General features: G+C 37.4%; 1 protein-coding gene across 5 annotated transcripts in view; it reads right to left on the bottom strand.

The window, feature by feature from the left end:
- Positions 1-25,338, bottom strand: part of RBM33 (RNA binding motif protein 33) — a 98,889-nt gene that overhangs the window by 45,109 nt on the left and 28,442 nt on the right. For 4 of the 5 annotated variants that reach the window (XM_059839600.1, XM_059839610.1, XM_059839629.1 and 1 more), the window contains exons 7-10: positions 24,145-24,316; positions 19,130-19,335; positions 17,017-17,326; positions 11,798-11,856 (exon numbers count right to left, since the gene is read on the bottom strand). In XM_059839600.1, the coding sequence (XP_059695583.1) occupies positions 11,798-11,856; positions 17,017-17,326; positions 19,130-19,335; positions 24,145-24,316 (747 nt within the window). The remainder of the gene's footprint in view (positions 1-11,797; positions 11,857-17,016; positions 17,327-19,129; positions 19,336-24,144; positions 24,317-25,338) is intronic. The other variant, XM_059839619.1, reaches the window with a different exon arrangement.

Genomic DNA, 25,338 nt, shown 5'->3' with positions numbered 1-25,338 from the left:
AAGAACTCTGGGGCTTTTTCCACTTTTTAAAATTCCAGATTCACTAACAAATATCTACTTATTTGATTGCTGAGCAGATTTTAACTTTGCGTCTGACATTTTGAAAAACTACTAAATTATGACTGATCACATTTCTTGGCTGATAACCAAAGGCCAATCACGCAAAATTAATTGCAAAGACATTTGTTATTTGCTGAAAAATGAATTACAAATGTTTGCTTCTAAAAAAAAAAATCAAAATTAGGTTGATTCTTTCCCTTCTTACAGACATGACAGACTGACCTCCACTTCTTTCCTAAACCAGCTTTGCTTCGATATCCCTAAAGATAAAAACTTCTCTGCTAAATAACAGTATAAACAGGGAGGGGGAAGCTTTTATTTTCATATCTTACATTGCCGAGATTTTTCTTCTGAAAAAGCTCCCAGGATAATTCCAATAGGAATTCAGTTGTGCAATTGATTCATATCACACACTCCATGTGAAAACTCTAACATTCAACTACTTCCAGACACACATTACTCTTTTTAAAAAAGAAAATACACAAACTATGATGGGTATTTTTCTAATTATGAGGTCTTTGTCTATTATTCTCACATGGCATTATGTTTTTTTCCAATTCAATAGAAATACAACAGCACTACCACTTCCACTTTTACTTATGTCAAATTCAAATTGTCCTAAAAAGTAATATAACAGTTCTCCATTATTTAAAGCTTTTGAGTGTGGGCTTATTTTTTGGTGTTTTTTTTTTGGGGGGGGGGTTAACAGTAGTTAAACTACAATTTTAGTAGTGGATTATTTTACCATTAATGTTAAACTCTACATTCACCAAGTATTTGTGGCTAATAACCCCCAAGTGCCCTCTGGTATTTGGTGGAAAAGACCACTCAGAGCTATTTAACTTCAAAAATTAATGAAGAGCAGGTGCAAAAGCCAGGTTTCATAATGGTCTATTTTTTGATAAAATAAGCATACTGTAACATAGATGCATAATAAATCTTTATATGCACAGTAGTTACTCCCATTTTTCATGGTTTTGCTATCCGGACAGTTTCAAATTACACCCAAGTATTCAGTACACACATCAGCAGGAGTCCCTGCAAAAAACATTTTAACTATTACTTCACCATTATTAAACCTTTCAGGAAACTTCCTTATTCAGTGTTCAGAACACCTATTTTTAAGCTAACAGGTTCCAACTTAAAAAAGAAAATTGCAAATTCATACAATCAGCCAGGGCGCCAAGGTTCTACATCTCAGTCCAACACTGGGGCCAACTCTAACACTGAGGGAAAGGACAAAAATTTATGTGCCTTCCCAGTGAGATCCCACTATGTAGGTTCACATTCATACAGAAATGGTTACCATGACAGCTACCAAATGTCCATAAGAATGACCCAGCTGACAACTGCATCTTCTCCTGTTTTTAAGGAAATCTCTGAACTCCGTAATTTAATTTATCCTCATGCAATTTTATTTTGAAAATTCAAGAAGAAAAAAGGTGGTGCTTAAGAATAGAAGACCTGAGGTCTAGAAGGAAATTACACTGGAAATAGGATTCTGTAAAGATTTCTTAAGAGAACACCATCACAGACATTTCAGAAATACTTCAAAAGAGAAGATAACACCACAGTGAAGTGCTACTGACAGGTATTTTGTCTTAAATCTTTGATTTGGTGATGTTTGCTCTTACCAAAAAATGTACCCACTCTTTCTCCCACACACACCATAATTTACTGCACTTCAGACTGACATTTTTATACAGTTCTGAATAACTGCATGTTGTACAATTTCCCCTTTTACTAATTTCAATTATTCAGTATAGCTAAGGCATAACCTACACCTTATCAATCACTTTTGGAAAAAAAAAAGGCAATGCAAACTTGTGTCTACAATTCATTAGAGTTGTGAATAGCTCATTGAACATGACTTTCACACACTCATGCAATCCCACCTTCTGAAAGAACACGAGATAAGGTTACTTTAATCCTTTCAAAGAACTGCACTATTTTGCCTTCCTTTTATCCCTTTAAATATCCTTCCTAGTTAAGAAATTAACATTTTCTCTCATACAATTCTTACACAAATTGTACTTTTACTTTTCTGCATCTCTTGTTAATTACATGATGTTATCTCCAATAATCTATTCATGAAGCACAGATAACTTTGGTTACCAATAAAAGAGAAAACTTAGCATAAATTGCTTAGCACAAAGTTAATCTTATAAAGCAAGGAATAAAGAGGATCTAACAGCTATTATATGATTTATCAGCTTCTCTAAAAGGGTCAGTCCACTTTCTTCATGAGACTAATTAAATACCTTAACAATGTCATTGAAACGTCATGAATCTTTCAATAAAATACACCCTGCCTGTACAACATGTTTTCACTTATTAATCTCACTTAAAATGCAAAGAGCTAGGAGAACCCCATTGACAGTTAAGCAGGGCCACACAGTTAATTCTTCTTATATGGTTTAAATGCAAAGAATAATGACCACTATAACCTATGACAATTAAAACTATAGCCATCTGTCACAAGATGTTAATCCTCTTATTTCAGCAGCCCCCAGACTTTTTGAAAAGCTTTCCTAAACTGCCTACCTCCTGTGCAAGAAACTGACTTTTTATCCTCTTGTGTAGGAAACCCTGCTCATATATCTTGGATATGGTTCAAAAATTTCCAAGAAGAAATATGTATCCGTATCTTCCAGGAAATATGGGTCTTCAAGTTTCACAGTATTTTCTTTTAGTTTGCACAGCATACAGAAAGGAATGACTCATGGAAAATTTTTATTATAAAATAATTTTGATACTTTTTAAATACAGTTTCAATGGTTCAGTATTTTTCTTCTGATGTCTATGACAATCATGTAAGTCCATCAAGGTGAAATAAAACCTAACAAGCACCACGGTTTTCTCAAAAGACTTAGGAAAACATCACCTAATATGAAAGATACACCTTGAATTGATCCCAATCATGGACAGAAAAAGTTCAGGTGCCCATAAAAGTCCAGACAACAGTTTTATGCTACCCATATATGAATATTTTCAAAGTTTCTGGAATATGTTTTCTGAGGGGAAAACATATGGAGATAGCCAAGCATTGGTTCAAGTCTGTAGTCTGCACAGATCCTGGCATTACAGGCAGATTGAGTCAGAGAGAATGGGTTGGTATTTTCAACTGAGCTAAAAGTAATTTTTAATATTAAAATGTACCACACAACTTGGATAAGCTCCTCTCTGACACTACACAACTCCAAGAGATCAGAAAGAGCGTTAGGAGGCTGAGGCAGAAGTCCAGGTCATCTGTAAGAAAAATCACCAATGCTCTATTTCACTGTTTAGGGTCTCAAAGTAGAATTACCATGTCAGCCAACATGGTAAACCAGTACAAGCAAGGAGAGAGAGGCATGGAATCCCCTGTTATTTAAGCCAACTCATGATCAAATAGCTAAAATAAGTAACACAGGCAATGCAGACAGAGATGGGTATTCCCAGCAGACTGACAATCCCTAACAGGTTCAGGAGACTAAACCTAAAAATTAGAACTATTATATACTAATAACTGTATTATATACTAATAACTGTCCCTTTTCAGCAAGTTTCAGGGCATCCCTGCAATACATCCAGCAGGAAGAGATTCATGTTGCAAATGCAGACAAAACCACTTCCAACTTCAATGTGTTTCTAAGAGAAGCACCAAAGCAGATGGGCCCATTAGCAACCACTTCTCCAAAGGAGAATTTCTGCTTCAGAGACTCCTAAATGAAATACAGACAGAGAAAATGTACTGGTAACAAGATCCCAACTCTAGATTTAAATTCCTAATTTAAAGTGCTGATGTGCAAAAAAACCACACTCCCATCCACCTACTTGGTATGGATGAAGGAAGAGTGCCCCCAGCAGAGACAGGCCATAATGAGAAATAGTGTGACAGACAAGCTGCTGCGACTTGCACAGACTGAAGGGAAGACTAAACCCAAACCTCTCAAACCCACAAACCCAAGGAAGTTCTTCAACACTACATTGTTAAACTAATTAATCTGGAAGATTCTGTTTCACTTAAGTTTGCAATCCTCTGCTGGAGTGGGGTGTAGAAGAGTCCATGATAATTTTTGTTTGGTACCCTCTAACTTTTAAGGTTAAGTACAACAGAACAAATTGGGGAAAGAGTGTAAGAGACAATGTCATTCAGAACAATGAACCCTTCCTTGAAAGATGAGGATTTCATCATCATTTAGTAAAAGACAGTAAAATCCTTCTGCACACATTTTGTGCTGACAGCTAACAGTTTATGGATGTGTAAAGAATTAGGAACCCCCTCCTGTTGTCAGAACTAATGAGATAAGATCTTTCCCTCGGACTTTGCAGAAACTATTCCAAAATATTATCATGGTATTTACACGTATCTTGGTGGCCTGCAAGTCACTAACAATCAGAACAACTTTAGGCTAAAATTAAACTGTATTATGAATATCAATTCAAAATTTCTACATTACACTCCAAGCTTGAAGTTGCAGTTACAATTTACTTAAAAACAATCTCAGAACTTCAATGGGACTTGGGGAAGATGCTTCTCTCTTTAACTAAAATTGTCAGGTTGCTACAAAAAAAGTCAAGAAGCAGGCAGCCTTCCAGAAAACAAAAATGAGAATTGCTGCTAACCTGGACTTTGAAAAGGACCTGATTAGTTAGTAATCAAATTAATGGATTGATGGTTTTTAGTTCTGTTAGGAAATCTCATTTTTGAGATGTTCTGCACATCTCTGACCTTACAAACACACTGATGTGAGAACTTTACATACTCAGAGCTCCCAATATGCCTGCAAGTACTATTCATGCATTGGGTAAGAAGACCTGAATATTTTCATCATTTTAAAGTCAACCCATAATATCTCTCTGAATGGCCTTACTTTAGTGTAACAGTAGTGACTTACTGCTTCATAATAAAATGAAGCACTTTCCTTTTAACTTTCTAAAGAATTAGCAAGAACTGAAGGCACAGAAGGTGAACAACAGTTTACAGATTTACTCTTTTTCATATTATGATGACACAAAGGTACTGAGTTCTTTTAGAAGGACATTTATTCATCTCAGTGAAATAGCTTAAGGTAAGTATACTATCATGTCATACTCTGTAGTACTACAATAGATACATTTTAGTTCTCTATTCAGTGTTTAAGCTCTAGATTACTCTTACTGTATTGTACCCAGCAGACTGTATATTTTAATTGGATTGCTTTATAAGTCCTGATTTCTGCAAAGTAACTCTAACTGTGTCTAATTAATGGCAAAACAGCACATGCATACCACTTTTCCCTCTTTGCACTGATAAAAGTTTGTGCTTTGTTTACAAAGGCTTTTTTAAAAGTTTCACATTTCATTCACAGAAATATACAAAAACCAAAGTACAACCTATATATCCAGATAAACAAAAACTTTTTTACTGTAAGGGCACCTGAGCACTTGCACCTTCCTTGGAGATACTCAAAAGCCATCCACATATGATCCTGGGCAACTGGCTTCAGGTGGCCCTGCCTGAGCAGGGGGATGGACCAGGTGACCTCCAGAGGTCCCTGTCAACCTCAGCCATCCTGTGACTCTGTGTTTAGCAGGTACTAAAGCTGAGATTGAAGAAAATCTACCATCATGAACACAGGGGAAAAAAAAATCAACAACACTGCTTTTTCTTGGCTGTGCTAAACAGCAATCACCTTACAGAAAGATAAATGACAGTAAAATATAAATGCACAAGTTTTCTGCTCCACTTTACTGCCTACAGAGCACGTGCACACTGGAGCCAACATGACAAGTTAAAGGGTTACTGCATTTAGAAACTAGCTATTTCTCTCTTATTTAATAGCTGTTACCATCATGTTTAGCTGCTGCTGCTCGTCCTGCAGATGGGAATTCATTGATATGATTAAATTTGATGGTATGATAATGTATGGTAATCGTGATTAATCAGAAGCCCACTAGCAAATGGAGGATGTTGGGTATTATGTCACCTGCATTTTAAACTGCTTTCCCTCCATGGCAGCCTGACAATACTTGACAGCTGGAGAGATCTCATGCTGCATTTGCTTGCTACTACTTATAGATCTGATAAGAGAAAGTGCCCATCATTCCTTCACTATCTCAAGTGTTGTAATTACAGAGCTTTGCAGTCAAGTTACCTGTACCTGTTAAAAGCCAAAGCCTTTTGCTAGCTGCTGAACAAGCTCTGTCTCACATCTGCAAGGGCTATAATCTGAAAGAAATGTAATTTGATGCAGCAGTCTCATTCAAACATGATTTGCATGAAATGCTGTGTAAAGCAGTATCCAAGAAATGTCAATCAACACCACCTGATACCATGTATTCTGTTAAATGGAAACAAAATGCTTTCTACACTACCTGTGATCTGCCACTACTACACAGCAATAGAGGGAAAATTTCATTTACTGTTACTCATTAAAGTGAAGCCATAGCTAAAGCAAAATAATTGTGAGGAAGTAAGAGAATCTTTTACACAAGTGGCTTTTTATTTCCACTAACAGTTTGTCTCCTACACACATACTGCTGCAAACATGTACTAAATATCAGTTAAATGACTGCCCATGGTCAGATGCAGGACTCTTTATAATTAGTCCTTACTATGTGGACTATGAGTCCACATTAATAACAATTGCTAAAAAACCTTTACTCACGTGTAGCAACTCATGACTGAATTTGAAAAAATGGGGAAAAAATTCCGTCCCTATTTGCATTTCCCACAACACACTACAAAGACGTTTGCAATGAGTTTTGTTTTCAAAAGCACTGCAAATTTCTGCCCCTAAATCCTGTAAGAGGTGGTGCAGCTACAGACCCAGGTCCACTGTAATACCACTAAGCCAACCCATGTTTGCTAAAATGATGGTGGGGTGATACATGTCAGTCCAAGGATCACCTGGGGAAAAAAATAAGTAATGTACCTTTTATAATTAATTTGTATAGCACTAATATATTGCTTTTTTAAAAGAAATGTTTCAAACAACTGACTATGAAGGACAGCAACTTCTGTTCTGAGCAATGACTAGTCACATGTTTAAAAACCTCTCACAGATGAAATCAATAAAAGAAGTGTTTAAAAACAGTGTCTGGAACACAAACAACACTTGAAAACTCAGAGATCAAACTAATGATTCCAGAAATTATGGAAAAATTAACCAAAACTACCATCCCAGCAAGGTAATTCAACTACCCTTCACAGCATCCATTTGAGACACCATCCATTTGAGTATTTTTAGTCTTAAAAATACTAAATAAAACATTTATGCTTTACAATTCAGCTTCTTCAGACATGAATCCAAGAGTTATCTGAAAGACACCCACCCAGTGCACTAAGGGCTTTTATCAAAAGAGAAAAGCTTTGTGCACTAAAAAATAGCAAAGCATTCCTGGCACAAATGAGTCGGGTAGACACTGGTGCCACTTCATCTTGTGCTTGGTATCACTTCAGACTGTTCCCAACTTCAGCTCTGAAACTCAAGTTGACCAAAACGGACCAAAGGTGTCTGTGGGCTGAGCACCTGCCCAGCTCACACCACACCCAGGGTGACAGCTTAAGGACAACAGCTGAATGAGAATTCATCCCAAGTTCCTGAGAGCTTTCCTGGCCAAAGGCACACAGCTCCATTAACAGGCTCTGCTCTCTCTGCAGCAGCTGCAGAGGAGGATCCAGGTCATGGACAGAGGGGGAATGGCCTCAGACCAGAGGAATCCCTCTCTTCTGCCTTCAGCAGTGAGAGGCAGGCTCTCCCCAGCTCCCTCTTCTCTCCAAAGGCCCCACACTCCAGCCACAAATCTGGATGCTAGGGATACCTCACAATTTCTGGCTGAAGAACACTGACACCCTCCCTCTGCCACATTCCATCCCAAAGTGGGCATGACAACACTTCTTTCACTTCTGTATGTCCATAAAATACTGCACATATGTGTCATGTAGTATTATTACTTCGGTGTCCATAACTTAAATAAATGATGTCTGAAGCCAAAAGCTTCTATACATTTTTCTTCAGGCAAACACTGAAATATTTCAGACATGGAATGTGCTGGTGGACTCAGATAAGCTGATGGTCCAGATTTTTTCATCCCTTAACTTCCAGCTTCACACTCACTAATGCTCTGGCCTCTGTAATAGTCAGTTAGCAGCAGCCTTTATATAAAATGTTTTGAAATACCTCTTCCATTTTCTATTTAATCTCCTTTTCCCTTGTTATACCCCATCTTTCTTCACAGAACACAGGAATTAAAAGAGAAATTAGCCAAGATAACAAACACTGGATGAAGGACAGAAATCACAGTGGTCCCTCTTGTGTAATATAAAACCCTCCAGGCTCCTTCCTCTGCACTGGGGCATCCACAAGAATTAGTAAATTGCTCAGAAAACGCATGAAAAGTTCAGAAGAGGCATATGAGCAGTCTGTGGATAAAGTCTTCTGTGATCTTTCTGTAAATGGACCAGTCTGCAAAGTAGACTGCAGTTTGTGAAATACCAATTGTGACACTGGGACAGGAACTCTGGAAAAGGCCTCTTAACCACTTTAAAGCAAAGGCAGAAGATAAAGCCAGACCTTCAGAAGGACTCTGCCAAAGAGGTTATTTAACCTATTCTTTCAACTGTTTAAAGAAAATATATAGTTGGCACTTGCTTAGGTCCAGGTTAATTCAAACCATGCTTTTAGACAGGATTACTATGAACTACAGCCACGACTGCTCAATTCAGACAAACAGAATTCACACCCTTAACTCCCAGATCCCACAAGTGCACTGTGTTTCTCAGCTGTTACACACCTCAGATGCACCATTTATTCAGTCCCTGTCAGTTATAAATAGCTCTCAAACACCATTCACACCAAGTCACCTCAAATGCTTATAGAGTAACAGGTAAGACAAATTGATTGCTTGATTCAACATTACTGTAAGTGTTAAAATAACTCTTTGTACACAACACAGATTCATTCTCTTTTATCTTTTCCAGTACTCCAAACATTCCAGGAGTTAAGTTTTAAGAAAGAAATAACTGAACAATGAGCTCTACCTTGAAATACTAAAATTGAGATTCAAGATTAAGGGAATTTAATCAGCCCCCACTCTAAGCAGGTTTAGTCTTGATCAACACTTGCCTGACACAGCCCTACATTATTTCCTACAATTTAGGTCTCACACCATATGTTAACACGCTCATTACAACTTTGTTCAACCCTTCAATTACATCCTTCTGCAGAAGGTTGTAAGAATTAACCATTACATGGTTACAAAGTCATTTCATCAGCTCTAAATTAACAACACCTGGTTTCCAATAGATTTAGGACTGGCAATTGATTAGCTCTGATTGAAGCTCTTCCCATATTTGGAGCACACAGTCTCTCTGCACTGAGAGGTTTCTCTCCTAGATAAGACAGAAACTCAGAGACAAATTTTTCCTTCAGTTATGGCATTGCCCACTTCTGGTCTCTTCTTGCAAGAATTTAATTACTCTGCATGTTTCCACCTCTGTCACATTCAATGAAAAGAAACCATCCAGTTCAAAGTTCAAGGGGAAAGCAGACTGCAAATATTTAATTCTAACCCCACTATCTTTTAGAAGCAAAGCAATCAGAAAAATCAGTTAACTATTATCATTTGATTATGCAATCTTAAAAACAAGAGCAAATTCAGTTATTACATATCCCGAGATTCTTTATAGGTAGAAGAAAAGGCTGAATGAACTGTACATAGTCAGGAGTAAGTCTTTGATCTTTTTCAAATGGCTTGTCAAAATTGTCTAACCACTGCTGCATTGCTTTAAGTCAACATTTATACATAAACAAGTGAATTATAATAGCACAAAGGCATCTGACATGTAACAGCAAAAAAGGTAGTTCTGCAAGATAAAACGTTAGTCAGAAAGTAAATTTGTCTTCAGCTCAAGAGCTAACATACTACATTTAATAAAACAAACATGAGATATGTACACAGTGACACTTAATTCCTAATCCTAATATGACTGATAACCCATGCAAAATTTATAAAGTACTTCATAGGGGAAGTCCACTGTATAAGTCAGTGAGCCATGGAAAGATGGAGCAACTTTCTCAGGGTCATGCAGCATGTTACTGCTGAAGTAGAAAAAAAACAAGGCAACCAAGTGACAATGCCAGACCCTTGCAGTTAAGTCAGCCCTCCTCCTCATGAAAATTTAATTACACTGACTCTTTTCTGGTGCACTGCTTATATAAATAAAAAGACAGCAAGCAGTCAAGTTTTTCCTGCAGGCTAAAGGAGCAAGAATCCAACCAAAAAATGTTCAGTTTACTTTATTCCCTTTTAAAAACTGCTGTATTTAGATTAGTTAGGTTTGCAATACTTCTCAACTTGCAACCCCAAAAGTGAACAGAACTAAAATCTAATTTCACACTCAATTTAAATAAAAATTAATTTCCAATTTTTCTACGCTGATGTAAACACACTTCAAAGATGCCAATTACAATGCCTTTACAGATATTCCTTATCCTCCAATTTATTTTCCATCCCAAATTGTGTTTACTGGCAAATCAACTTAGTATCAAAGAAAAACAAATGCAAGACACTTGTTTTCATAAAAATAACAATTAAAACTACTTTCAAAATGTAAATAAGGTCTCCCCATAATACTTAAGACTGCTGAAGAAACTATTTCCTCTGAAAACCACAATATTTTTTAAAAAGCTCAAAAATATTTTCTTGAAGATATAACATGAATATACTTAATTAAACAGCAGGTTTACAACTTAATTTTTTAAGACTTCATAGAAGAAATGCAGCAGTGTAAAGACTGTTTCTCTGCAAAATACAGATATCACAATTCCTCAGCCATAAGTCCTGTATGAAAAGTATTCTGCATTAAAAACAACCAAGTCTGCACTGGGCAATCAAAAGTCACAGCAGGTTTCTGAAATACACTTCTTTCCAGCACATCTGATCTCCATGCCAGAGATACTACACAGATGCTCAGACATCTATTTTTCTCCTTCAGCACTGCACACATCAACACATTTTTTGTGTGTTTTATATATTTGGGAAGTATAATACACAGGTTTTTACCTGAAAATACTTTAGGTAATATTGCAACCTAGGTCTTTTGCTTATTTTGATACCATGCTAACCATTTCAACTAGAAATTTAGTATAACAAAACTGAAATGATGAGATAAGTTCTAGAAGCATATACTCTTTCCATTTATAGAGTTTAAAAAAAATTATGAAGTGTATTTAGCCTAGTGAAGCAGCTAAGTGTCTGATTTGTTTTCAAAATTAGAAACATAAAAGAAAGCAAAGTCATGCAATGCCAGTTCTATTCTTTTATATAAAAAAACATGAGAGTGTTGAAATACCTTTAGTAATGATAAAAATGACTGCTGCATTTTACAATAAATACATATTACTGCTTTTTAAGCTTAGGGATTATTTCAAATAGCCTTTTATTATATCAAATAAAATAAGGATTCTATTTATACAGAAAGAGTCAAGTAATAAAATGAAGCCCATATTCCTTAAGACAAGATGCATTCATGCCTTTCCCACTGGAGAGACTGGTTCAACAATTTTACAGTTAAACAGAATTAATTCTATTCTCAAAAATCCATTGACCTTAAGCTTTTAACAAACATTTTCAACTGCAGAGTGTATTGTCAATATTTACAAATCCTTAAAATTATATTTCACTAGAACAGCTTTTATTTGCTATATTAATATTTCCTTGCAAATGTATGCTTATCCATATCAGAGAAGAAGAAACAGCTGCTACTCACAGGAAATCTCTGGGGTCCTACAGCAGGTCTTGGCTGGGCAGGAACTGGCAGCAAGGGCACTGAAACAAGAAGGCACCTTTTAACACCATTTGTTTTACCTAAGAGCTGTTGTAGTTATTTCCAAAAGCATTTGCAATAAAAAGCCATGATTAAAATCTGCTACTTTTACTCTCACATGTCACAGTTCCTACAATTAACTTTAACCAACCGTTCCCTCCCCTACAACATGCAACAGGGCAATTAGGATTCTCCTAGTTAATTTACATAATTTAGTTCTGCTTTTTCCAGAATTAAATTGCTCCTTGTTGCAGGAAGGCAAACTAGAATAGTTATTCAGCCAAAGACATCCCTTAGACAAAGCTGACAGAGACACTAACAATAATTTCACGTTTCAAATAGAAGGATACATGATTAATTTGCCTTCTCAACTTCATGCCACTCAACATTTCCTAGGCATCTCCCAGTCTCACCACCAAACTACCACAAGAAGCATGGACATGAGAGACACTAACTGGTAAAAATCACTGCTCATGAGGGTAAAATGAGGCAGGCAGCTGCAATTAACAGCAGACAAAAACTACTTAGTCTGTCTGGCCTTGCCAAGACAGTGGTGTGTGCAACTGTGATCACAGAACTGCTGATCTCAGATGAAAGACAGTGATTGCATAGGGATACCAAGAAGAATCAAGAGACCTTTTCCTGAAAAAATAACCTCTAAAACTAGTATTTCAGGGGGATTAACATGGATGATTTGTCCTTACAACTGCACTTTGAAATGCTAGTCACAAAAAGCTATTTCCCAAAACATTTACTCAATGTTACAGCAAAATGCACAAAGTGCTACAGCTGGATCATCTTGGGAACTGAACTTATACTCCAATCTCAATACAAAGTGTAACAACAGCTCTGCTATTTTCCAGAGCACTTTTTATTTCCTCTCACAGTTGTGTAAGTGGTTAAAGATGCAAACATTTCCATGCTAAATGAAAGGCCAAGAGAAGTTCAATAAAGCATTTTCAACCACACAATGTGTTTGCTCATTTACCAAAAGCTTTTAGTAAGATTCCTCTCCAGTTTGTTTTGAGCACTTCAGAAAGTGAGAGGGAAACATTTCCAAGGCAGGGTTAAACACTGACTTTGCAGACAGCTACTGTGTCACACTTCAGAGCAGGAAAGATATTAAGAAATGCTTCTAGTTTGAGAGAGTAGTTGGGTGCATTTCCCAACACAGAAGTTGGCTAAGATGCCTCAAAAATCCCTTTTCCCTTGGTAACCAAGGCACAAGAACTAATGCATTAGTGGGGTTTTTTTCAGTTCATGTCCATGTCTGGCTTCTATCCACTTTCATTAAGAACTTGTGGTTTGCTGGTTCAGAGACTGATGGGGTAAACTAATTGCAGCAATCTTTCAGCACGGGAGGACTGTGTGCAAGCTTTGTATCACATTACACCAGAAAATGACTGGAATATTTTCATCCTGGCTTCTAATGAACATCTGTCAGTATCAAACAGCCATGGCCACACAGAAAAAAATTGGTAAGATGCTCTTGACAGACCTAGTCCTGAAATAGTTCAGGTATTACAGGTCAAAGAGGCACTGAGAAAAATAGCATAAGGTGGGAAATGTAGAGAAATGTCAACTGGAGTCTATTTCAGTATCCTGCCTCCAGCAGTAGCATATAAATTCATATATTTATATATTTTCAACAAATTAATTTAATACTCATGAAAGATAGCAGTTCAAACTCTGTGCCCTTTCAATCCTTGGACACTTGCTCAAGCAGTAAAGAAGTCTCAAGCCCTCATTTTCTTGATGTCAAATATTCCATCGGTGTGAAAAGTATGTTTCAAAAATAATACACAGCATGTTGTAAGACACTATTTTAAGAAGATTAAATTGCTTCTTGCTATAAATTCCAACACTATACTGGAAAAGATGAAGAAGCAATTCCCACACTGATTATTCAGGAGAGTTACAATGTGATTGTTCCCAAGACACCAAACAGTTTTCAAAAGGTAAATGGCAAAGTGAGCTGCCATAAACTGCTCATTAGTTCATGTCAATTTTGGCAGCACCACAGGATCCCTGAAATAGCTACTTGTGGTATAAACATTTAAGGGGAAAAATGCAACACCTATTATCACAGGTTAAATCAGTACTTCACAGTGCATCTATGTACAGTTCTCCTGCACTAATAAATTGATCACACTCAAGTTTGGACACACATTCAGCAAAAATTACTACCTACAACTCAAAAATAATTTGCAGAATAGGACAGGAAGAAAAGATAAAACTATGAGACAAGTTAAAATATATGGGATTCAAATGCCACAGGAGGCACAGCTGAACACCAACTGCACAGTACCTGCAGCAGGTATCCAAGGAGACTCATCTTTTAGGGGTTTGATAGACCAAGTCCTTAATCATTTATGAAGCTTTAAAGACTAAAAATAGTACCAATCCACTTGAAACAAAACTGACTTGAAAGTAACTACTTTTTTGAAATCAGGATTCAAGGCTGGGCAGGGAGATGGTGGCCACTGTAAAGAGATGTGCCTTTGAAACATCAAAGGAATAAGCCAATGATAGGATTCTTCAACAGTATTTCCACTCCTTTTCAGGCTGAAGTAGCTGTCTACTCAGAGCTCTTATACATGGTATTTTATTCACATGAAAATTTCATAACAATTTACAGGAGGTTTAGAAAATACTGATACAGTCGATGCATTTCAAGACTAACTCAAACCAAAAAGATGTTTAAAAAGTGTATTTCTATGATCTGCAGTTAGGAAGTGTCCCTGGTGCTGACAATTAGAAGTGCGTGAGCTTTATCCTGCCATAAAATTAGAGAGGAAAAAATGCCAGTCTACACTAAAACATGACAGCACACCATTAAAATTACCAGAACCTAAGTATGCATATCATGCACTTCCAGACATGGCATTTTTAGCTTCCAGGCATCACATTTTCAACAAGAGAATCCCAATAAACTTTGCACCTATCTGACTGTATTCTCCAATGTGTAAAGCCCCTCATGTATCTGGAAATATGTTCAGCCAAGAAGGGGCAGGCCATCATCAAGAACACAAAGTTAATCTGATCTCTCATCCTTCCCATGAGCCTGAAAGAAAGATGCTGCAAGTGAAACGCATCCTTTTGTTGCCAACCACCAGTCTCTGCCTACTGGGGCTTCAAGTAGATGGATTAAAGGAAGACTTTTTAAGAGGAAGCTTGGAACAGCACTTCTTACACTGGAATTTCTATCTACCATTTGCCTGCAGTGACTGCTTTAAAATTTACCTTAAATGCAAAAACCACTGAAGATGTTAGAATTATGCTCATTTATCTACAGAAAGCTCCTAATTTCCAACACATTTTCACATTTTCCTAACGTGTGCAAGTGTTTACTTTCATGCAACAGAACTGTACTGCTACAAATTGAGACTGAGATGGCCACTACTCTCAGTCACTGCAGGAAACTCAGCTTCCAATACATGCTCGCTAATCAAGAAGATGAAATTTCTACAGTGACTTAAAAGATCGTATTTAATAGTACTCTGCATACCTATTAGCAGAAAAATTCAGTAGTCTTGCCAAGGACTCTTTCAGTAAAAGGAATGGCACAAAGGGATTTCATAAGAAGCAGCTGCCATCAATACAGAGCAAAGAATGTCCTTATTGAACGCAGGTTTTAACACCATTCAACAACTGATCACTCACTCTCCAGGGCTGCTCAGTCTAAGAGAACACCTGAACATTTACAAGCCAATAAATGAATGTGCACATAAAGTCGGTAGATGCAAGATCTCAAAAAAAACCCAGGAACACCCTCCCCTTTACAAATCCAATACTGAAGATCTCCTAACCTGCAGGAGGTACACAACTTTCTGGAAATGAGGATGTGCATAAAGACTGAAAAACAGACTGTGAACAAGATCAAGCAAGAGACCTGCAAGCTACAGTGCCACAGACATAGTGGTAAAGCTGAGAAGAGCCTGAAGCTGCCCAGCAATGTGAAAAAAGGACTCCTCAGACAAAGGAAGAAAATACACTGGGATACTTCTGACATTAGACAAATGCACAAACCCTCAGCAGCCATTCCCAGGATTATGATCACATTATTGCTTACCTAGATAGAAAAGATCTGATATTGTTTCATAGGGACAAAGAAAAGGCATCTAGAATAGTCTAAAAGCGATTTTTGCTTCTCATTAAACAGTAACTTTCTTTGGTGGTGCTAGAAAACTGCACAGAAGGTACAAATGCAAAAGTAAAGATTCTTTTGGAGTGTTTCCAGATAATCTGTCCTGATGCATAATTTTGTGGGAAGCACCACAGGGAAAAGCAAAATAAATTCTCTGACAAAGCCATATGTGAGCAGCAAAACAGACCTCCATACACTAGCAATATTCTTCCCTGCCAAATTCCTGCTTTTCACTGGTCAAATCAATGAAGCAAAGATAGCACTGGCTTGGAGTTCTGCTGATGTGAAGGGGGGGGAGGGGAAAGACTGAAAACCTAATGGCAAATATGTATAAATATTTATGTATTTCTTTAGTCTGTCGTGTCCCAACGTAATCAAAAATCAGTGCTATGCAGGTATCTTTTTTAACCCTCTTTGGGATTAAACACTTCCTATATAAGCAGTACCATGAACAGCTTTGCTGAGAGCTACCCTAAGAAGCACAGCCCAAATGTTTGTGTTAACTTAGAGAAAACACCTGTCTGCAAATCAAAACAATTAGAGATGTGCTTCTGTGAAAGAATTGAGGGCATGTATCTTGTCAAGAAAGGACAGCAACTGGTATCTTTCACAGGCCAATTACATTGCAAGGAATGCCTCAGTACCCTCTCACTGAAACTGTAGACAGTCCTGGGAAATTTACAAATTGCAGTACTTTCCTAGTTTTGAAAAATGACATTTATTGTTTTTTGAAAAGCACAATCCCTTTTCAGTTTCCATTTTTCCTGCTCTTCTCAGGCTTTACATTAGAATAGCAAAGATGGTAAAAGCTGAAAAGGCTTTGCTTGTTCAGTTGGCCACAGTCCAACAACATTATGTCTTACTTCAGGCAAAACATTTGTTTCAAGCTTCAAGAAAAAAACCAGCAGCCTGAAGCACATTTCCATGAAGTGATAAACAAACAAATTGTTCCATCTCTGGCAAAGAATGAGATGAGTCACACTTGCATGACTGGCAAGGTGTTCAGAAAGCTCACCTTGTACAGGCGTCACCACCGTCCCCTTGAAATGCGGATTGATGTGGATGTTCTTCGGCTGCTGAGGGGTCACTGGAGGGGGAGTCATCATTATTCGAGGTGTTTCTATCTGAGGGGGCATATGTAGCCCTGGAGGAGGAGAAGAATGATGCTGATGCTGTAAAGGAAGCAGAGATTGTAACTGTTGCTGCTGCTGCTGTTGTTGCTGCTGCTGTTGCTGCTGTTGTTGTTGTTGCTGCTGCTGCTGTTGCTGCTGGAACAGACTCATAACAGGTTGCTGGTGTGTTGGAATTAACCTCTGTGAGTGAGTCTAAAGTCAGACAAAAGAACAAAGTCACTAGGCTTTAAAGTTAAAATATCCTGACATAAATGAGTACAAAACCAAGACATCTCTGGAGAACAATTAAGGCCAATTATGAACAGAGAAACTTCTTTTCCTTATAATCAACTGGATCCACTAAAAACCATCAGCACAGGAAAGCAAAGGAGCAATCAAAAACATTCATGTGAAAGAGAAAGCAACAAAGAGCAAAGAAGCACAGGGAATGCAGACACATTCACTCATTTTTAACAGTGAAACTGACTAGTTTCATACATAGTCAGGGCTCTGCATATGTCAGTGTTATTAACTGCAATAAGATTTCTAGTGATCTCCACATAAACCTGAGTGCTAGTACCAAAACTAATCCACTACCTTTTGTCTCATGTATACAAGAGCCTCTCTCAGATAACAGACCTAAAACTAGCAACAAGAGTCAAAATACAAATTCAGATATCAGTGCAGCACAAATTAAATACTATTCAATATCAGTGCAGCACACCTATCCATACTGCTTGAAGAAAAAACTCATCTGAAGATATCTTTCAAAGGTATCCTTCCAAACACAGAAAAGTCTCTTGCTGCTCAACTCTCAGAATCAAATGGCCAAAATCAGTGCTAATAAAAAAAATAATAGTGTCTCTTCTCAGTGACGTTCTTCTGCCTCTCAAGTCACTGTTAACGGAGCTCAGTCCTAGACCAGCAACTTCCAAGGGGCAGTGCAAGAAGAGACCCAAAGAGGCAACCTTTTAGCAACAAAAGGTGTAACAGACTGTTTCTTGTTTCTTTCAGTATACATAAAGCAAAGCAGCTACATAGTATGCACAAGACACTGTGATGAACACAAAAATATTTACATTTAAAATCAAAAGAGCTTGCAAGGACTGTAGCAAAACAGAAAAAAAATATTCAACTTTCACTGCTTAAAAAGCACAAAATTTACTACTGCAGGGCTCCCAAGCACTGAGATATCCACTGACTCCTGCAGTGACCAGCACCTACTTACTGCTGTTAGAAAAAATCACCTTTGTTTAACACAGATGACCTTGTCCTGCAAAGATATATAAAGACTTTGCTCTACAATCTCAGCTTCCAGTATATTTTATGACAGTGAACAAAAATAAGTGTTGACCTCTTGATCACTTGCTGGAGATGGTTTTGGTTTTTTTAAGGTTTTTTTGATGGAAAAAGTAAAGTTTTAATATCATGATACAAAGCACAGCAGAGAAATAGAAAGTAGTAAAAAAGCTAAATTTCATTTGAAATCCAAAAATAATAATTTATCTAGTAGTGAAGTGCTGATTACTGTCCTTAGGTTTTATTTACCTCCACAGTAACATAGCTTATATGCAAATACATTTTTTAAAGAAGTATCAGCAAAAATATTACCCTGACAGAACCCAAGAAGTATTTTTCAGAATCGTTTTTTTTAAACTGCATTATAAATAATACTGACTGAACATGTTTCCATGTTGTATGCAGACTTCTCAGAGGAATTCAGTTTTTCCTCCATCCTCATGCAAACCAGCAGATAAGTCTGACTATGATTCATCAGTCAAAAAGCACTTTTCATTTAGAGGTCTTAAGATTGCTCAAGGTGAAGCCAGTAACAGGACTTAGCACATACTTTACAATCATCATGTCACACAAAGCCCATACTGCCTAAGAGTGCCCTGAAAAAGCAGGTCTACACTGGAATATACATTCCATTTTTGCAAAGATTCGTGATTTAAAATGCATTTCTCCACAACTTCCTGTAAGGATGCTCAAAGAATACTAAGGATTGAAAGGTACCATTGATGGCTGGTTTGGCAGCAGTGCAGGCCTGTGATCCTTCATTCTTCCCCTATCATTATTGTCTCTCCTTTGTTCTCCCATTCCATGGCACATAACTGAGCCTCCTCTTCTCCCTCCTCTCCTGGAGCCGTATCGCCCCTGCTTAAGCTGCCTTTCCCTCTCTTCGAACTCACGTAGTGCTGCCTGGGCTTCTGCAGAAAGCTCTGTCAAGAAAGAAATGGGGAAAATTATTTTAGCTTTGTGCTGAAAATGTGGAAAACACAATGACAAATAAAACACTGCTAGAACTACAGAAGAATCCCTGCAACTAACATAAAATTTGCAGGCACTTTGATCTCCTTTAGGTGGCATGTTAACAATTTGTTAAAGACATCTTTAAAAGGAAAAAGCACAGATACTTCTGTCCTCTGCACAGGCAAAAAGCAGCAGATAAACGAAACAAACAGGAACAAAAAGGTTTGGTTGTTTTCCTTTTCAAGATGGTATTGAAGTCTGCCTTATGCTCTAAGAGGAGGCTGTGGCTCCCCTCAAAGTATTGTTATCTTTAACATCTCACTTATCTGCAGATGTCATGCAAGACAATGAATCTGCAGTAAACTTTACAGTAAAGTATCTGTTGAGCCTTCCATATAAACAGATTTTATGCACCAGACTCTTCTGCACATTAGTCTATTCCAAAGAAGGAATTTCTGCTTGCTGAAGTGTTTCTAGTACATAACTACTTAATTTTTGTTTTACTTTACGTGGTTCAAGAACCAACTGTACTTCACAAGTGGTAATTCCACTGAAGAGAGAGCACACATTAAAATCTGTGCTCAGGTCTAGTCAAACCCATGGCTGCTGGTAACACCCACCCAACTCACAACACAGGTAAACACCAGAAAACACATGGTACTCAGCAAAGATGACAAATTTGTCCAAATTTGCTTGGACAAATGCTGACAACATTAATAAGAAATGATGCAGTAATAGACCCAGGTAATGAAATCACTTGAAAACACAGAAAAGGTCTACAACAGACTTCAGAAAACGCACCATGAAAGCATAAGCAGAACCACTCACCAGGTTTCACTCACTTACATAAACTTTAAATCAAACATGCAGCTGAATCTTTTGCCATGTGCTAGTCAGATCCTTTGTTACCCCTAGTATTGATTGCTGCCTCTAACAACGCAAAATTAAATTACTAAAACCAAACACACTCGTGACAAATAAAAGCATATTTTGAATTAATATGGTATTTACTTGTCAATACTACACACAGTGGCCATATTATCAGAATTAAAGTAATTAGTATCTGGCAGGAGACATTACTACTCTGTCTCCACACAACGAGATATCCTCTCCCAAGAATACATAACTAAATCAATTAGAAAACTCTAACAATTTCTTGTGAGTCTAAAGGCCAAAGCTACTTAAACCACCACCATCTTAAACATCTTCATAAGTAATCTCACTTAGTCTTTGAAGTTGAGGATTGACAGTAGGGCAGAAAAGGGTGAGCACTGAGCATTCCCTCTGCAGCAGTTGTTCTTACTTTGCTACAAAAACTACCCGCATGACCAAGCTGCAAAGATTGTAAATTTGCACGTCCCAGTTTTCAGAAGTATTCAGCACCTCCAAAGCAGGAGCTTTTCAATTTTTAAAAGTTCTGAACTTACTTATGGCCTGTAAGAACACAGCAAACATGACAGACTTCTAAAAGCCCAGGATCTGCCCGAGTTTCCTGTTTCATTTTTGCACATTGGTGATGAGACAAGTTTCTCTACCTCCTTTTGTCTCCACTCTGACACCACAATTGAATGGCATAAAGCCTTAACAAATACTCTTATGAAATGCTGCCTTTGCCCTCAAGGCAAAGCAGAGCCCAAGACAATCAGGCTTTATCAGGAAAATATTACAGAATGCTTAGAATGAGGGAAGGAACCACAGTCCCTCAAGTCTTAGTATGAAATGTGCATTTCTGGCAAAAATTAAGAGAAATGTACTCTTGCCCAAAGCAATTAAAAGCATTAGATTCAAGTAAAAGATCTGCCATAGCCATCTTTGGCTGCCAGGGATCAAAAATGTTGGTTAAATGGGAAAAACCATCCAGGCTTTTATTTCAAGTCTTCTTCCTCTCCACACCTGAAACAAGTTGTGTTTCTTCAGAAACCCACAAACATTGAAGGGCAAATGTGGGCTTTGACCTGACCTGCCTGAAAGACAGACCCCTACTCTCCATACACCCAAGGGGGAAAATAGTGCCACTATGCTGCAAAAGAGGAACTCTCCATCCCCTGCAAATGAGTAACTCTCCATCCCTTATCCAGAAATTATCCAAGTCCTGCAGGGCATCCTGGGTGTTCTGCTGCTTGGACAGTTGTTTTGTTTTCCCAGGAATAGAACAGGAAGGGTAATTTCTCTGACATTTTCCACACTACAACCCTGAACTCAGCAAGGCTGTAGTCTGGAAAATAAAGTTCAGTCAGTGCAAGAAGTACCTACCAATGATGGTCAAGCAAAATAAGAAGCAAGTCCCTATTAAATAGCTTAGATCATATGTGAGGAAAGCAATTTTTAATGAACCTGGGAACAGATCTAGGCTTCCTAAAAAGCAAGACTATGGCCAAGTCTCTCAGCCTGTTGAGCATCCAACAAAGGATGGGCCACTCCAAACACAATTAGTTCAGAACACTGCTGATTAAGCTTGGGGAAGGGATGACAGCATCCATGCAAAGTCAAGTCTGTCAATCTTGGATGTGGAACATCACTCTCTTTAAAATACATCAATTGTTTTTCTCCTCACTTTACACAAAATTTCTCAAATTTTTAAGGCCATGTCCTTAAAGGCACAGTCCACACCCTCAGTTTTTCAGCCAGAGTAGGGACCAACTTTGGGAAAAAATTCCAAACAAAACCACACACAAATTCACATTCATTCTACATCTATGACCACAGAAGTATAATATAACCACTGGATTTTAAAAATAAGATTACATCAAGCATACTTCCTCCACAACATGCCTATGAGGGCAACTGTCCAACTTGTGAAGAATTCTGCTTAGACACATAAGTGCAGGTTCAGAACCCTCTTGCAGAAGACTGATGCCATAAGCACCTCAAGTGCTGCACGTAGCCACACATCACCACACAGCAAAATATAATCAGCTCTACTATGAAGGGGGCTGCATATTGAATTTGAGAGCACTGTGTCCCACACACAGAGATCAAGCAGAGAAGGCATGGGAGATGGTTTTGCAAGGAGGGAAGCAACAGAAACAGTCCCTGCTTCCCTGAAAGCAACCTCAGACTGCTCAAGAAAAGAGGGGATGAGCAGAGGAAGAGATTCTCTTTCCTTCTCTGGGCTCTTCCAAGCACAGGCAGGTATTCAGTCATGAATACAGCTCCTCTCTGGCTGAGAACTCGTGCACAACTACAAGCACATATTAATTTACATATATATGCAGTATGTTGTCATGTCTCCTCATCATCCAGATCTGCAAACTGATTTTACTCTGTGATTCTGGACACAGAGTAAGTGGACAAATTTAGAACACTCACTTCAATTTCCCAGCCCTGCCTGAAATCTCAGACATGAGGCATCACAGTGAACATAAGCCAACTAAGCAGGGAATAACAAGAAGTACTGCCACAGTCAAATGACCTTTGTTAGCACTTTGCAATTGGTTCTGGAGAAGTCTAAGGGTTTGAATTGTGTATTTTTTAATAGCTAGAAAGGGAATACTTTAGTTTGGTAATACCAAAGACATTTTTCCTCTTCACATTCTTTAAGATCTAACTACATCCAGAGATTAACAACAATTCCCACTCTGAGAAGGCTTCATCTACAGGCACTGAAAGAAGATATGTACTTCTTATCAAAGGTGACAAACTTGGTATTGCTAGAAATCAATTGCAGGGCTGTCCTACAACACCCATCTTCTGAACTTTGAAAATCCATTCTTTACATTATCTTGGACGAAGAAATGTTTAGGAAATATCTTAGCAAAATTACTGAGAACACCGTATTTTTACAGCTTTTTTACCAGCACAAACTTGGTCTCATCTTGACCGTACAATTCTCACACACAGTTAATGCAGTGAATCAGCAATTATTTTTCTAGTGTCTCTAAGTGTCAAGATTAATTTCACTATTGCTGGTAATAAAATGGTTTCAAATGACATCTTTAATCAGTAAGTAAGAATGCACTCCTCCAATAGAGACAAGCTGTCACAAAAGGTCACCAAAATGTGACAGGATGGAAATTACGTTTGTAACTTCAACTGAAATGTTAATTCCACTTTAAGTGTTTTCTGAACTATGTTCATATTTTAGAGTAAGGAGATGTAGGTCTGCAATGAAATTTCATTTTTAAACCATAGCAGCTGCAAAAATTTGCTCTATAATCTTTAAAGGAATCAGATATTTATAGATGCAAACAGAATTTTTTGTGGTTTAACCTTCTACCACATGGTCAGTTATCTGGTCTCTATCAACAAATTATTAAGAAAAACTAGTATGAATAGAAACCATTTCACAACAGCAATATTGTGGTTTTGCCAAACATTAGTTTAAAAACCTCTTTATAGAATCATCTACATGTGCACTCATCTTTTCTTTATGTCTCAGAGCTGCATCCCAGATCATTTAGAATTACATTTAAAAGTCTAATTCAAATCACTGTTCCTTTAACAGTCAAGCTCCACTATAAGGTTTTCTCCTTATTGGCTGGTCTTGTTTTTATATTAAACTAAAGAATAAACCCACAGATAGATGAAAACAAATGCAATTGTCCTTTACCTTGCAATTATGTGCAGAAATTTAGTTATTCCAGTGCACTCTTGTTCCAAAAATATTCTGTTTTGTCAAGCCACCTTTTGTATAAACAAGATGCAGTCTCTATGTGGTTTGTAGAAACATGGTCTTACGGTTGCAAACACATTTGGAATGCACCTCAGCTAAAACACCCTTTGCTTTCACTACCATTCATTACAGCTCTGCAAAACAATCCAATGCCACAAAACCTCACCCAGAGTTTCTGGAATGTTTCTCCTTTCTCTTGTCACATCTGAGAGCCTGATGATCGTTCCTTCTTTCCGTTCGGTTTTGAAACGTAATCGTCCAGACTCTTCATCATCATCCTCCTCCTCATCAGACTCTTCTTTTGTTTCTTCTTGAAGTTCCAGAGACCCAATAGCTGCCTAAATCACAAAAACCAGAGGACATGCAGCCTCAAAAAACCAAGTCTCTTGTAAACAGTATCAAAAGCAAAGCTTTCTTTAAAAGGCCCCTTTTACAAATTTGGCTGACACTATACATGGTGCTCATACAGAATTCTGTGAACATTTAAGAGAGGGTAATTTTTTTTTAATAAAAATATATGTACTACATAATAAGCAATAAAGTAAAATATATTTAGAAAATAAATTTGCTGTAATATTTAAGGGATTATTCAAAGTCCAGTTAGAACCTCCATCTGATTAGTAGGTACTTCTGCACACAGATTTTTATCACTGAATTGACTATGATGCAAACCTTGGTTACTACCAAATTCAAATAAAAAGAACAGCAAAATCCTATTTTTTTTTTCATCTTTTAACAACTGTCAGTACCATGCTGTTAAAAAAACCCAACCAACCAACAACAAAGATAACCTTGTATCTCAATCCCATTCCTCTAGGTATGTGTGCCTTTACTTTGCTCCTCAAATACTTCCCAGTTTCAATTCAGTAACTGATGAGGAGAATAAGAATAGGATTGGATAAATTTGAAAATACTATATTTGTATTCTGGATGCTATTGGAATGCTTCTAGAATTTATTTTCCAGTTCTCTCTAAAACAGAAAACATTTATTTAAATAAAACAATGATCCACATGAAAATGGGTCCCTCTCCTTCAAATGAAGAGAAACTAAAAAAAATTTCCATTTTCACATGTAGGCCTGGTGAAAATGCCAGTGTCACATAAAAAATGTTGGTTACTGTGTATTTGATTATTTCTCGTACAAGACTACTTGTTAATTTCTTAGAGCCTGTTAAATTAAAATGCACATGCATTTTAATTCAATGCAAAGCTACTAAACACATCATAAATTTAATGCTGCTTGAAGACAGTTAAAAAATGAGCCAAATCTAACATGTAGAAATGGTTTAATCTTCTAATTAACCAGATCAGTGCAGAAATTTTTATAGAGAAAGGCACAGCAAGTGTGAAAGTCAGGCA

Source organism: Haemorhous mexicanus, chromosome 1 (assembly GCF_027477595.1).
Source record: "Haemorhous mexicanus isolate bHaeMex1 chromosome 1, bHaeMex1.pri, whole genome shotgun sequence".
Taxonomy (NCBI): domain Eukaryota; kingdom Metazoa; phylum Chordata; class Aves; order Passeriformes; family Fringillidae; genus Haemorhous; species Haemorhous mexicanus.
This window is presented reverse-complemented; position numbering and strand designations above follow the sequence as displayed.